This window comes from Lutzomyia longipalpis, chromosome 2, assembly GCF_024334085.1.
Source record: "Lutzomyia longipalpis isolate SR_M1_2022 chromosome 2, ASM2433408v1".
Lineage (NCBI taxonomy): Eukaryota > Metazoa > Arthropoda > Insecta > Diptera > Psychodidae > Lutzomyia > Lutzomyia longipalpis.
This window is the reverse complement of record NC_074708.1, coordinates 4,984,712-5,000,792: the sequence shown is the minus strand read 5'-3', so window position 1 is coordinate 5,000,792 and position 16,081 is coordinate 4,984,712. Positions and strand designations below refer to the sequence as shown.

The window sequence follows — 16,081 nt, the reverse complement described above, 5'->3', positions numbered from 1 at the left end:
GATGATAAAAGTTACTTCTTCGCCCACTCTCGGTTCACCTCTCTCACTGTGTGAGGGTGAATTTGGAACTCACCCCTCAAATAGCCCATTTTGGAGCATATAATACACCCCATTTAATAGCCTCAGATTGTGGATTAAAATACAAACACACCCACAAGTTTTCTTCAGCGTACTTATCGCATTTTTACATCTTGTTACTCAGATATTCTTGGGATATTCCTGCTTCTCACATAGCCCAACATATTCAGCTTGACCCCCGTACCTTGAGGGTTCCTTTGTGGGGTGAATTAAAAATAATGGAGAAATGCTTGTATTTCTAAAAAGTTCTTTTTCTGCTTGCACTTTGGCAACTCAGGCGGTAAATCGCTTAAAAAACACCCCTTTTTGGGTACAACATCCTTTGGTCGCTATCTTGCTTCCGGGGTGGAAGCTATAGGCCATCCAATAGGGGAAGTTGTTGCTGGGAAAAAGCACCCCCCAGAAAAAAAGATAGCAAGTGGCCAACTTGAGTCAGATCCAATCGACTCGAATAATGGACAAGCTTTATTTGTTCCTCCCTCATTCCACCATGGAGCTTTTCCTACTACACAAAAAGCTCACCCTGATTGCCAGCATATAAGACACAAAAAAAAGATAATTTTAAACTCGCTCCTTTTACCACAAATACACGAGATAATGAAATTACTTTGGCACAAGGACATTTTGGGGTGGAAAATTTGTATTTGGAAGAGTGTAATGCCACCCTTTGAAAACTCCCCTCAAGTGGGTGGTGGGAAAGAAAATTTGAGAAGTTTTTTTTTTACTCATTCACCGATGGAAAGTTTCATTTGAGCCTGAGGATTGATACGACAGCTGTAGCTCTTCATCACAGGCCAGCCATAAGCTTCAATAGACAAAAAGAATGGGTAATTAAACCATATTCGGGGTGCACATTGCAAAAATTGACATTTTAATTAAATTATTGAAGCTTAATTGATTGAATTAAAATACAATATCCACAATATCTATATAATTTTATTTTTTTAAAAAATTCTCAGTAATTTTTTTTTAAAAGAATTGATAGATTTTTTTAAATTCAATTATCAGGGGGATTTTTTTTTATAAATTTGATTAAAATTACAGTCGTGTCTGCGTAGTAGGACCGTCGCCAAAAAAAGTTCTCCGCGGTAAAACGGCTTCAAAATAAGGAAATTTGCCTTCAGAGAGGGACAATTAGTATCCTGCTTTTCCAATAGTACTAATTGTCCCACTCTGGAGGCAAATTTCCTTATTCTGAAGCCGTTTTACTGCGGAGAACTTTTTTTGACGACGGTCCTACTACGTAGACACGACTGTAGAAAATTAACAAGCAATTAACAGAAAATTCAATGATAAAATTTAATTTTTATTCATCAAAATAACAATTTATTGCACCTACCAATTTTTATGATAATATTTTGCTTTAACGCTGTTTTTTTGCAAATTGAATTAAAAAATTATTTTTTTAACACGTTAAACAGTGGTATAATACCTACACGATTATTTTACACGACGTGTGACAAGTAGTTAAGGCAGTTGGAAAAGATTAGTCAGCTGATCTAACTTACTGAAATATTACTGACTGAGAATTCTTTTTACATTAAAGGAAAACTTTAAAAAGTTATTTCAGTTTCTCATTTTCCACGGTTCTAATAAAATTATGTAAATTTATAAGAAATTCTTAAGATTTCTCTCCAATTTCCCATAAGCAAAAGATAAATATCAATTCACGCGCTTATGACAAAACAGAGCAAAGTCTATTCTTAACGCCTGATGGGGTTGCTCTTAAAGGGAAAGGCAGTGTGGCAAAAATGAAAATTCACCCTTTTCCCCATATATATATATATATATATAGTATTCTCTGAAAAGGAAAATTCTTGGAGGAAACCACCTAACTCACATTAATTCTCTGTTATCTCAAAATGGAGTTTATGTTTTATACATGTTTGTGGCTATGTTGCAAAATGCTTCACTTTGTATATATTTTCTTCTTCTGCTCTCTCTCTCTCTCTCGTGTTTTTCTCAGCGGGTGGAGAGACGCAAAAAGGACATACAGCATAGAGTGAATGGCGGGTGTGTTTCAGAGAGGGAAAAAGGGAGGTATGGAATATAAAAGTTGATAAAAGAAGATGTGGAAAAGGGCAACAAAGGCAAATGTTTGGGGTGTGGAAGTGAAATAAAATGTTATATAGTAAAAGTAATAATTTTCTTTGAAAAGAACCATAGGAAGATTGAATGAAACTTTTCCTCCTTGTTTTACATTATAACTTCCCCGCTTTCGCAGTTTTCTTCACTCACTGCCTGCCTGTAAAACCTAACTTTCTCACCATTTGTAAAGCTCACTCCTTATAGGGCGACGGGGGATGTGTATTTATATACAACTTCCTTACAAAATGTAACCCGTGGCAATAAAAAATTCGTCATGGGTGTGTTTGATGACAAGGATGCCGAGCTGTATGGCGGAGGGGGTGAAGAAGGAAAAAAAATAGAGAAATACAAAGAGAGACAAGACAGTTGGAAATGATGGAACAAAGTTATTATCTCTCCTTTTTCCTTCTGACTCTCTATTTATCCTATCAATTTGCTCATAATGAACATCATCATTTTCGAAATAATCATTAAATGGAAATTTTATCTCCCATTTCCCCAACACCGAATTACTTTCTTCCCCGTTGTACGGCAAATATTTTTCTCAATCGTAAATTTATCCTCAATCCTCCACCAAATGGATGTTTTTTTTCCAACAACACTCTTCTCTTCCTTTTTATGGGTGTACGTTGTTGTTGGATGAGTAAAAAATCATTGTGATAGTGATGGCATGAGATTGATATCAATATGTTGATCATTCTTTGAGTATATTTTTTATGATAACCCCATTTGTCGTTTATTTAAGGAAAATTATGAGATTTTCTTCTCAAGTTCATTGATTTGTAGAGAGAAGGAAAATTCTACAGCAAAGTGAAAATTTCTTCTGAGAAAAAAAGTGTCTCTTGATTCGTAAAGAAAAGGAAAATTTTCAAAGAAGACTCTTCAGTTTCTTCTATTGATTTTCCTTTCAGTTGGGAGAGGAAAATGAGGAAAATTCTCCCCTTTAGTCAATCTCTTTTTCAACATTAGTCCATGTGGGATCCACCAGGCAACGCAAGAGTGGTATAAAATGGGAAAAACAAGCGACTTTTATCTCTCTCCTCGATATTGCATCAACACAATGGGTGGGAAATGAAGGCGATATGTATGTACATATGTGAGGTGGTATACACAGATAAAGTATTTCCGCGGAAAAGCTATCTCTTCGCTTCAAACGCCATTCATCTCCCGCCCTTAAAAAGGAGCAATACTCCAACATACATATACACAACATACATACATATATGAGAAACCCATTGGGGATTCTGCTGTACCACCCTATGGAACCATCACTCTGTGAGAAATTGTATAATGTTTTCTTACAGGCTTCTCTGGGTTTTGCACGTTGAACGGCAAGATTGGGGGGAGATGGTAGACAGGGGGATATGAAGATGAAGAAGTGGGCGTACATAGGGAGGGAGGGAGGGGTATCCCTTGAAAAGAGAGAAGAAAATATTGAGGAAGAAAACTAGTTCCTTATGTAGTTTTCTCATATACAATTCATTCCTCACAACATCAGGAAACTCGGCGCTCAATCAAAACTTTTTCGCTCGCCCACCCGAAAAAACGACTCCACTTTTGCAACATTCTCTCGTCCCATACCTCCCAATACCCACCCAGAAACTCTCTGTTTGTGTATATAAGATTATGAATTTGGGGAGAAAAATTTGGTAGATGAAATTGCATTTTACTACACAATATTTACTCCCATTTCTCATGGACTTCTCTCTCATGACAAAGGTGTATCTTTTTTTTTTTCTTTAACGAAAAATACGGAAAATGGGAAAATTTTAAAGGAAAAAATTTTGTTCTTCAAGTGAAGTACTAGAATGTTTATTTGGAATGATTTGTTTTTAGATAATTCGCTCAACGGAATATTTTTGAATTGAGTTTTAGGAGCTTTTCATAAGCTCTAACACTTTCTATTTATGTAGTACAATTGAGGTAGTTTTGCTGATTTTCTTTTCCTAAAAGCTGCAGAGCTTTCCATGCCTGAAAGTTCAATTTATTTTCCATGTTTCTTAAGACTTTTTATTCACCTGAAAATTAAGAATAAAAAAATCATTCAATATTCAAATCCATGTTGAACGAAAAGCTCAGCAATTCCACCCTTAAATAATCCTTAAACTCATCCAAAGAATGAAAATCTTTTCTTCCATAAATACTCTCTTTTCTTCTTTTTTTTTTCTTTCTTAAATTTGCCATAAGCACAAAAGAAAGTTCCAAGATCTTCCATTGTTATACGTAACATAGTTCAAACTAAAGAGGGGACATTTGTAACTCGAAAGTCCCCTTCTTATCTCTATGAGAAATACTTTTGTATGTGGATTCTTCTTTGCAATGGCAAACAATAATAGCAAAACTACACTGTCAGCAAAATTGTCGTCTCTCCAAGCATTTTTCCACACTTTCCCACAGGGAACACGCAGGCAAAAAAAAAATGCTAAATTATCGTAATGTGACGATGGAGGAAATGGAATGTAAAAATTATATAGAGATTAGAAGACAAATCGAAAATATTATTCGTGTTGAATTTTCTTTTGGAGGGGCACAACATTTCCCTTTCAATTTGAATTTAATGATTTGCTTAAGAAATTGTAAAATTTAATCAATTTTCAAGGTTGAAGCTTCATATTCTAATTTAATTCGTTTAAACAAATAATTGAAATAAGAAAGAAATCTGAATCAAAAAGTCCTGATTGGCAAATCAATTTTATTGGCTACTGTTCGGTTACAGGGTAGAACCTCAGTGCAAGGAAAATTTGAACAAAGTTATTTTTCATTGAATTCTAACATTCTTCTGATTCTCCATAATTTGTTGTTACATTTCCCAAGTCAATCACCTCAGCTTGATTTCCAGGAAATTTCTTCGCATATTTTCCACCCCCATCTCCTCTCATTCTCTTCATCTTCGCCTCTCTCTCACCCACATCTCACACTCTGACATTATAATTTCCGAATGAATGGATTCTGGAGCAAAGGAAGAAAAAAAGAGAGAAGAAGGAGAAGGGAATAATTTTAATGAATCTCGAGAGGAATTTTCCATCTCTGTGAATCAATGATACACACAATGTTGCCGAAATGAATGTGATTGTGTGGAGCTAACGAGAATCTAGCGGCAAAGTGGATGGGGTGGTGAGAGAGAGAGAGAAGGGAAAATGAGAAAGGGAAAATTCCTGTGTTGTGAAAAAGTGCGCTAATTATTTTTTTTCCTTCCTCTTCAACTCTCTTCTATGGTTTCATCAATACCAACTGAATCGAATTGCACAGAATAATGGTTCTAATCCGTATCTCAATACGATGAATTGCCAAGGGTAGAGAGAAAGCCCCGCACGAGTGGAGAGGGTGGGGTGGATGAGGCATGGAACTGTGGGGAGTCCCAATGTGGACAATGCGGGGGTGTTGTGATGGGTTTGGGAGAGTCGAAAAGGATGAATTCTATCCCCATTCGCATGTAATAATAATGTATGAATTGGAATTGTGTGCTTACTATATATGTGGAAGGAATGATTCCCCACAAAGGGGACAACCCACAATTTCTTCATCCATCTCCACCACTACCGCCTATGCCCAGAAGCCACCCAATTGAGCCCGCATAGCATTTATTTCTTAACATTATATCGGACACTCTGGTGTACGATCATTTCCTCCTTTTCGGTCCACACAACCATCTCCCTGAGTCAGTCAGCCCTTTGCTTCTTCTTCGGGGCTTCCTCCTTCCTGTCCGTCATTCAAGAAGCACCACACACTATCCCCATTGAGTTTATGACTTCATAGTTGGCATCGTAAAAAGCACCAATTCTATTTCCTTATCCTTATCCCTCAATAGCCGTATGTGCTGTGTCCTTAAAGCCTTCTCTACACACACACACACTGCTGAACCAAGTCCTTCAAAATGATATGAGAAACCACCATCGTCGTACCATCCTTGTGCTTTCTTCAAAAGTGAGAAAAGTTCACCCACATGGTGTTCATCCACTATATCAATGTCCAAATGTGGAGATGATACGGAAAAATGGTGTACAAAAAGGAACAGACATCACATACCGCAATAAATAAATTCGTGGCCTCATCGTGGACGTTTTTCCGGGGGTGAGATGAAGAAGGAGGGTGTAGTTTTTGCCCAAAAACAGAATGAATTTTTGTTGTTGTATCGTCCCTCCATGAAACGTGCCTTGTGGCAATTTTTCTCCGCCACAAACCCCCACAGGGTGCTTACAACTTGTAAAAATCATTCATCAAATCTTTCAGCAAAGTGTATGGAAGCAAGAAAAAAAAAGACAAGAACCTTTCTATTTATAGCACACTAAGGAGCTTAACCAAAATTATCGGAGCTTTTCTATCTCTTCTTGTGGGGTCTCATTAGCATTAAAATATCATCAAATTTTCTCTCAAGATGCGCGACAAATGTGGGTGGAAGAGAAGGTGAAAATTTCACATAAAGAAAATATTAGAATAAAATGGATGAATCCACGAGAAAAACGAATTGAGTAAGTTTTATGAGCTTTCAGTATATACCTACATTTTGCTTAATAAACTTGGGATTATTTTCTGACGCACAGAATGATGTTTGTTGTAACTTTGAAATTTTTGATGAATCTTTGGAAGAAGATTTATCTTTCCCAGAATAATTTGAAAGTTTTGTGAACTTTTAACTATGTTTGTTGTTGCCTCCTCAGGGTCGTGAGCTTTCTGGAAATAAATTTTCTTTTATTTTTTTTTATTGAATATTAAAATTTTTATTCAGATTTTGGAAATAGATTGTTAGATTTCTTTAAAACGTAATCAAGTAAATGAAACTTTTTGGAAGTTTTAAATATTTTTGGATCTTTTCTTTTCAAAAATATCCTTCAATTTCCCAAAAATTTTCATTCCTAAAATGCTTCTTAAAAAACTTTAAACATTTTTCCTGCAAAACAAACATTTTCTACTCCATATTTACGCGTCATAAATCATTTTCTTCCAAGACACTTAATTCAAATTCTTCCAAAGAATCCAAACTTGAGGAAAATATTCCATAAAACCTCCTCCTCGAAACTCCTCGGAAAAATGAAATTTCCTTTCCCATCTCCTATCGAGAAAAGGAATCTTCAAAATTTTCTTCTTTTAGCTCTCAATCACATGTGAATGTCACACAGCTATCCTCTTTTGTTCTGTCTGTCATTTAAATTGGCATCCAGGGAGAATTTTCTTTCGTTCTTTTGTGAATCGCACGAAAATACACTTAAAATGTATTTGTTATGGGAATAAAATTGCTTGAATGTACAATTTTTAAGTGTGACGGCGACAGTTTCAATTTTTCCCAACCATACAATTCCCATGACGATGGAGCTTTTCCGCTACAGCCACATCTCACTCCCATGTGGAATTATTTATCAGAAAAATGGTATAAAAGAAGGAACTTTTCGCCTGCCTCCACACACAAAAATCATTTTATGTTCTTTATGAAACATTTAATCTACGTCAAATGCAACCATTTCCCATGGGGTGGGCTGAAGGGAAAATTCATAATTTTCTTTATTTTTGAATCATTGTTACTCTTTAAAAAAGATCATCCTCTACTCTTTCTGAGGGGTTGTCCTGTGTAATATGAGAGATTGAAGGACCTTTTTGAACACTTTGTGGAAATCTCATCAATTTATGCCCAATTCATGAATATTCCTCCCTGCCATACATTTGCGGGGGTGGTACAACTATTACTTTTCCGAGTGAATTATTTACTTAAAAAGTTACATATTTGCTGGTGTCAGAGAAGAAATGGTCAATAATTTGTAACGAAAACTCCCTTCTTTTTAGCCATATTTTGTCTCCCTTTGGAAGAGATTTAAAATTCATCCTTTCCTCCTTTTTCACGAGAAAATTTCCCACACTTCACAGCCTTTTTGGGCCCAAAAGCCTTCATAATAAATTCCCCCGAAATACCCTGCTAATTAGGATTGGTTGCCATTGATACAAAATTCTCTAAACAAAATAGCGAGAATTTTCAGTTTAATTAATTTTTCTCAACAAACCTAGAAAAGCTCCGTCATTTTGTAAATCTTTGTGAAAATTTTGCACGAAAGGATGCGGAAAGTGGCAGAGAGAATCTAATAAGTAAATTCCTGGTTAAATTCCCAACAATTAATTTCCCTAAAGTTTTCCCAGTTCCACCCCCACACTCCATTGAATTGTTTTAAGGGTCATAAGAGCGAAGGAGGGAGGGTAGAATGAGACGATGTGAATGAAATACTATTGTTTCGACTAAAGCACAACAATAGGATCTTTAGCTGGATGATATATTTAATTGTGTGAAGGCAATGTGCTTATTTATTTCTCTTGAAGAAACTTTCGGGTGGGATGATGAAGAGTGCAGCAACTTTAAGTTAATGCTTTACATTGTTTGCAAGAAGAATTTCTTGCTTTTGTTATTTCTCAATGGTTGCGGTTGGCTTTAATCTTCTTATGGAAGTGTATTTGTACGGTGAATTTAGGGGTTGTGCATGTGAATTACACTGATTTTTCGAAAGCTTTCTGAGCTTTCTTTTCAAAGATTATGTAGAAATAATCAGTGGAATCATCAGCAATAATGGCAACCCCTCTATTATTTAAATAAATAAATTTTAAAAATTGTAGAAATAATGGAGAAAGAATTGATTTCATTTTTGGAGCTTTCTTTGCTTAATTTTTTGAAAAAAAGAATTAGATAAAATTCAATTTTTTTAATTGAAAAAAAAACATTTTATTTAAACCCTTCTACACTTTCTATATTCTTTTTGAACAAAATGCTCCTCTGTCTACAAAATAATTTTAAAATGAATACAGCTCAAATTTATTAACTAACTCATACACATTTTTTTAATCCCTCCTCGTTGAGCTTTCACAGTAAAAGATCTCCATGCAAAAGAAAAAACCATATTTGAATTTCATTGAGAGAAGTTGAATAAAAAAAACTCGTGCTGTTCCCACATGCAGGAGGAATAATTGAAATGAAGAAGAAAACAGAGTAAAACTCATTCATAAAATTAGATTTCCGTGATGAATTTTTTTCTGCGCTTGAGAATCCAACAAAAGACTTATTCAACCCCTGCGGGAGCTTATTCAGTAAAAGGATCTCTTCTTGTATGAATTTCTGTTCATCATAAAACTAAATTGTTCATATGAGTCCCACGCGTTCGTTGGGAAGAGTGAATTCTATGTTAGCTTTCAGAGAAATTTGTAATTCGCCCTCTCACACATACATACTGCTGCTCTGCTGAATACTCTTCCATGGTGCACAAAAGCTTATAAGAGCTTTTTCACCATATTACTCACAATGGACTTATTTCTATTTTCCCAGAAAACATCCCAGTAGAGATTTCTTTTTTTTTTTTTCAAAGTTCACGTATAAATGTATGCGCGCCTAAAAGGACGAGAGGGTGGTGGTTTTTCACCCCCAAAGTGGATGAATGTTTAGCGGGGGATGGGATGTAAGCTATATATGGAAATGTTGAGGTACTCACGCCTCGCTGTTTCCCCCCAGCTCCACAGTGTGGGGTGACTTTGGGTTAGTATGCGGAGACTGTGCAAAGTAAAACCTAATGTGCATGAATCTTAAAGGAATATGTATAATGTAAACCCCAAAAAGCACCTGCACTATATATAGAGGCTAAAATAAGAGGGTAGTGGGGGGATGTAAGAGAAAAGAGATTATTTTACATGGAAGCACGTGGAGCAATGGCCGTTTGAAAATGCAGTATATATTCGAAGAAAATTTGAATGTCAGCAACTTTTTCTCCATCCTCCGCATCTTGCGAACGAAGCAAATTAAGGAGACGACAGGAGAGGATGCACTGCACACAGGAGGGGGTTGAAAAGGAGAAAACTTTTGAAACTTAACTCCGTGCACTGAGTTAACGCTAACGAGTTACATGAAATTGTCGTTGCCGCTGTTCCTAATGGAAATTTGCACTTAAATGCATTTAAAAGAAATTAAGTTAAATTTAAAGAGTTTTTTTACCGTCAAAAGCTTCTTTGCAATTTACTTTCCTAAATGCGAAAAGCTCAGAAAGCTCAGAAAATTTATGAGGATTTTGTAATGAAAAGTTAGGCATTATTTTCAAAATATATTTTAATTTTTCATTCAAAAAAATTGTAGAGAAAACCTTGTAGGAAAATTGTTTGGAAAAAAGAGCATTTCACATCAGAATTCAACCATATTTCATCAGTAAATAGTGAAAATCAATTTTAAAGCTTCACTTTGTGGGCTTCTTCCAATCGTCGTAAGCTCTGAACCTTTGTAAGGTACCTACTCAAAGGGAACGCAAAAGCATAACCCTGAGGAAAATCATATTGATAATGCCATATATATAGGGGAGAGCGGGGCTAATAAAGTCACTTAAGGGTTTGGAAAAAGCCTAAAATATCATATTTCCTAGCTAGATAGAACAAAATGGTCTGAGAAAGAGTTTTTTTTTCCTCACCCACCCCTCCCTGAGAAAGAGTTGTAGGGCAGTAAATTTCCTAAAGAAACGAGCTAAACATTTTGCTCTATCTACAGGGTGGCCAGGAAATTAGGGCATGATTTTAGCCGCGAATAACTTTTGATTGGATTGTGATATATGAAAACTTCTGCCGCCAAAAGATGCGTAAACTCAAAAAGTTTTATTTGCTTTTTATTGCAAGTCGATATCTTAAAAATTGGAGCCGCTAGAGCAAAAAATGTAAAAGTTACCATTTGTATGGAAAACGATGAAATATTCTGGATTTCATGTCTGTTGATTTTCTCAAAATCCATTAAAATGATCTAAAGATCATTAATCAATTGAATATTTGACTAAATTTGAATTTAAGAAGCCTTTCCTGACTCTATGCGACCAAATATTCAAACATTTTAAGAATATTTTTGAGTAAAAGCATATATTGCCATCATGGGCAATTAAGCGTTAATTTGACATGAAAAGCAGTATATTTTTCATCGACAAAACACTTCTTTTCACGTTTTTTGCTCTAGCGGCTCCAATTTTTAAGATATCGGCTTGAAATAAAAAGCAAATAAAACTTTTTGAGTTTACCCATCTTTTGGCGGCAGAAGTTTCCGGAAATCTCAATCCAATTAAAAGTTATTCGCGGTTAAAATCATGCCTAATTTCCTGGCCACCCTGTATTTGGGAAAAATGATATTTTGAGCTTTTTCTAAACCCTTAAGTGACTTTTTTAACTCCGGTCTCCCCTACGTACTGGCACAAACTATGTATCTGGGGGTAATTTTGATCAGTATTAACCCTTGTATCAAATAATTCCAGCTAGTGGGTCAATGATTGGGGAATGGAATATTGCATGAATTTCGGTGGTAAAGGGTGATAGGGGGATGAAAAGCAGGCTGATTACCCCCTTCCACTGTCGAGAGATTGGGGGGCTTATAGTAGATATTACAAAATCAAAAAGGGTTTGAGGGGGCCCTGTCTGAGGGTATTCGTTGATGACCACACATTGAGAGAGGGAGGTGATGAACATTCCAAAAAGCCGGGGGGATGACCCATGTGACGGGGCGGGGGGAGGGTATGGCAGGGATGGGGTGAGAATGAATGTAAATCCAATTGAACATCAGGAAACGGAACATTCGAAAACCAATCATGGAAGATTAAATGGATAGAATACATTAACTTTAATTAGTTGTTGTCGGTATGTGTTAGCTGGGAGATGTGTTTGCCCAGCATTTTCCACCATCAAACACCCCCCACAAGCCCTCCCACCCCCCCTACTGCCTGCCCTGTGGATGCCATTCCACACACACCCATTGAATTCGATTTTCGATGCCCATTGGTGGTCGAATGTGCCAGTGAATATCCCAAATTTATCTCCTGTATATTAAATTTGAAATCATGCGTTATGTTTTGGGGTTTTGCTGGCTTTCCCACCCCTCCCAACTCATCCCCTGCCCCCATGTACATATCACCCAATGATGTATAGCTTTTTGCCCATGTCTGACGTTTGCTTTATCTCTGACTCTCTGCATGCATTTACATTTTCGAGCCAAATTGAAGGATAGTGTCACATTTTAATTAACTTTTCCTCCTGCTCCGGAAAATGCACATTTTTTTTGCTACACCCGTTATTCGTTGCGCTGGAGTAATAAAGATGAAAAGGGTGTGTGTGTGTGTGCTTTTCCACGATGAAACGTTTGGTGGGTGAAAAGCTCTCTTGGAAAAGCACACAAAGATATATAATAAAAGTGGAAAAAGAGTTTGGGTGTTGATCATTTGATTGATGGATGAATGAAATCGCCATCATTGAGGATTAAAGAGGGATAAAAAGGAGTGTGTATGTGTGGATGATTTAGTGCTACTGTGAGGGATTTTATCAACCCATGGGGGGTGCAAAATGTTGAGTAGCATGAAAGGAAAGGTACACGTCAGTCACCTGAATTTAATAGATTATCTGATTTTCGAGGATAATTAATACTCTCGCAATTTAAACGAAGCCATCTCACCACCGTCAAAATTACACTGTGCAGCCAAATTTTTGGAAGAGGGTTGTAAATGATTTTTTCAAGGAAATAATGAAAATGTAATTAAAAAATAAAAATTCTTATAGAAATTCGATGAGAAAAATGAGAAAATTTCTATAAAAACGCGATAAAAGTGAAATAAAATTGATCAAATATACAAAATTCGTTTATTTGGATAAAAATAATTATTAATTAATTAAAATCAATACAAGAACTCCAATTCTGTAAAAAAAAAAAGTAAAATAACATCTCTAACAATGTCTGCGCATTAGCACTGATGCTCAAAATTATTCCTAATTAGTTTCAATGCAAAATTTAGCGTGGTAGTGTAATTAAACGCAAACACAGAGAGAGTCCAGTTCGTGTGACTTTGTAAATCCACGAAAAGCATTCTCTCTGTATCCCCCATGGGTGTGGAAAATATTCAACGTGAAAATGACGATGTCCTCCATGCTATATACATAGATATCCTTCAGTAAGGGGATGACTAATAAAATTTCATTTGCTAAAGGGCTAATTGAAGGGAAAATTAGGACGTAACATGGGACATGAAATTATTTGCAGATTCTATAAAATGAATTAAATTTTATGGTCGGAATCGTTTTGAGAATTACATACCCAATGTTTAAATGAATTTTATGTTGAGGTTTTTGTGGAAAATTTGAGAATTTTCCGGGATGTTAAAGGTTTTTCTAACATTTTTACTTTAATTTCTTTACCTACTTTGTCGTAAGTTTGTGTATTTCTATGTATGAAAAGCTTCTTTTACTATGTATTACTATGTTTGTAGAATATCTACAATGAACTATCTCGCACAAGAAAAGCTCATTTGATTCAAATTTGTTCCTCTTTTCCCTCGAAATTGTTGTATTTTTCCCAAGAAAACCATATTTTCTTTGGGGGTGGGCTTAGGTGGGAGGGATGAAAAGGGTTTGAATACAGCAATGTACCAGCAGCAGAACTTTGTGACGGGCTAAGAGAACGCCTCGCGAAAAGGCAGAGGAATTCCAAATCACACAAACCGACAAAATGAGGGGTTGTATGGTGAGGAAAAGAAAAGCTCACTGATGATAATGACTTTCAAATGGCCAGAGGATGAGGTTCGTCAGCTCATTGAGTCCGCCCCTCTCCCACCAACGTGCTGGTGTTCTTTGGGACGATGTTGCGATGATTTTCCTCACACCCCATCCCTAAGGGGTTGTCTGAAGTTAAAGCGAAAAAGCAGAGCGAGTAAATTGCTATGTGAGAAGCTTCTGCAAACGTTTTGTGACAAAAATATTTCAATGGTTGGACTTACAAGAGTTTTTGGAGGATATTTAAATTCATCTCTAGTGCTCACATTACACCCCTCACAGATGGATTTAAATCGTTCGTTGGTGGAAGCGGTAGAAGCAAAAAAAAAAACGAAGAGAATTAGATAATTATTCGCAGGACAGGGTGTGAGTGGAAAAGGGCCAAAATGTCGATTCTATGTTGAAGTAATTAAGGCATAATTCAAATGATTATCTCCTAAACCTTTTTCAATATACCTAAAAGTATTTTTCTTTCGCAGTTTTAATACTAATTTAGTCACGAAGCAATTAAGAGGACAAATTTTTCGTATTTTTCGTATCATTGCAGAATCTGGAGGATAAGGATAGACGGCAAAATTTTCATCGGGATCAATTAAGTAGAGAACAGAGATTTCTAAGGCGACGCCTTGAACAATTAACATATAATGCGGCGCTGTGTAAAAGAAGATCCGTTTCGGAATGTTCAACCTCAACCATTTCTAGTACAAATTCAACAACATCAACGGGATCACCATCATCTATAAGTGAATCTGGTGAGTTTTCAGATTTATTTTTTTTTTTTGGAATTTCAGGGGGTTGATTTGAATAAAAAATACAGGAATATTCTGAATTGTAATTATTCGGAATAATTTGTAAATATTTCTCTTTTTAATTGTTTAATTCGGTTTACCCTTCAAATTATCAATAAGGTGAAAATCTTTTTTCTTTAATCCATATTTCTCCTTTTTGCAATGATATTTTGCTAATAATCTGCAAAGTTCCGGAATAATTGTCCAAATATTCCCCAGATAAACACCCCTAGTTAAACACTCTCTTCTCATTTTGAATTTTTTAGCCTAAATATTTTTTTGAATCTTATTTTAACTAATTTTTCTTTTCTTAAATACTCTTTAAAGAAAAAAGCAAAAAGTAACCAAGAAACAGCTCACTAATTTATCATCTGCCCATTCATCATATAAATTGCCGCCAATTTTTCTTTGAGCTTTTTTTTGGGGAAAACTTTTCAAATGAACTGTAAAAAAAATCACCCCTAAATTGAGTTGAACGCGCTTGAAATACATCCTGATTTAGTTGCCATGATAAAGGATTCAGAAGAGAGTTTTGCAGCAATTTTCCCCTCCCCACCCCCAAACTCCCGTTTACGCGTAAAGTCTTTTCAAACATTTTATTTTGGGGCATTTTCAGGGGGTGGGGGGTGGTTCAAAAATACGTACACATATAAAACTTTTTCCAAATCCTCGAAGGAAAAACATCATAAATGGTAGTCGCATGATAAAATGTTAAATGACTTTGGTGCCAAAATATACTCACTGAATGTGAATGTTTCACGTCATACGAGACAAAGTTTAAAGGGCGGAGGGGGTAGGGGAGGGGGGGAGGAAAAATGTAACCAAATAAAATTTTCGGTAAAATATCAATTTCCTTCTCTTAACACACGCGCTGAGATATTTTTTTGTGGGGCTTCACTGAATACACCTCAAACTTTTAGAGGGTGGATGTGTCGTTATGGAATTTCACATGATGTGAATAAAATACGTGGTTTGGGGTTTTTTTTTCAGCCGCGCGTTCTCTTCCTGCAATGTGCTACCTTTTGGGGTTAGGCGCGGGGGTGTGGGTGAGAGTTCAGAAGAGAGAGAGACGGAGGAAAAAAAAGTTGGTGATCCCTCTCGCTTATTTTTCAATGTACCGTACAAAGAACCAAATTATCCAGCTTCAGCACCATCAGATGGTGTATTGAGTCTCCTTTTACCCCGACAATAGGGGAGCGGGAAAACTTTTCTATTTATGTATACAACCATCCACCATAATATTGAATGGAGCCACCATATCTCACCCATCCAGAAACTTCAATCTTCAATGCATCCATCCACCAAATCACCTCCCACACCCCCACAACCAATGTGGAAATGTCATCCCCCTTGACAAAGGAAAAAAACACTCACGCGCACTCTAAATATTGCTTCCAAGACGGGGTTGGTGGGCGGGGGGCGGTTAGTATTTGAAAAACAGGAAGCTCCTCAAGTTGAACTTTGCAATGTACATGTTTGAGAATATTTTCTTCCACAAGCATTGGGGTCTTTGTCGTGCCACCCACTTCCCAGGAATTTCCTCAGCAATGTCGCCTCTTTTATAGTTCTCACACGGAAAAATCTGCGAGCTATTTAATTCGGTTGATTTT

The 16,081-nt window shown here is 36.3% G+C and overlaps 2 protein-coding genes across 2 annotated transcripts in view; one reads left to right on the top strand and one right to left on the bottom strand.

The window, feature by feature from the left end:
• Positions 1-16,081, bottom strand: part of LOC129788711 (mucin-5AC) — a 1,053,002-nt gene that overhangs the window by 484,521 nt on the left and 552,400 nt on the right. The window lies entirely within an intron of this gene.
• LOC129788789 (max-interacting protein 1-like) overlaps positions 1-16,081 on the top strand; it is a 204,442-nt gene that overhangs the window by 169,733 nt on the left and 18,628 nt on the right. The window contains exon 5 of the mRNA XM_055825125.1: positions 14,231-14,435. Coding sequence (XP_055681100.1) covers positions 14,231-14,435 — 205 coding nt within the window. The remainder of the gene's footprint in view (positions 1-14,230; positions 14,436-16,081) is intronic.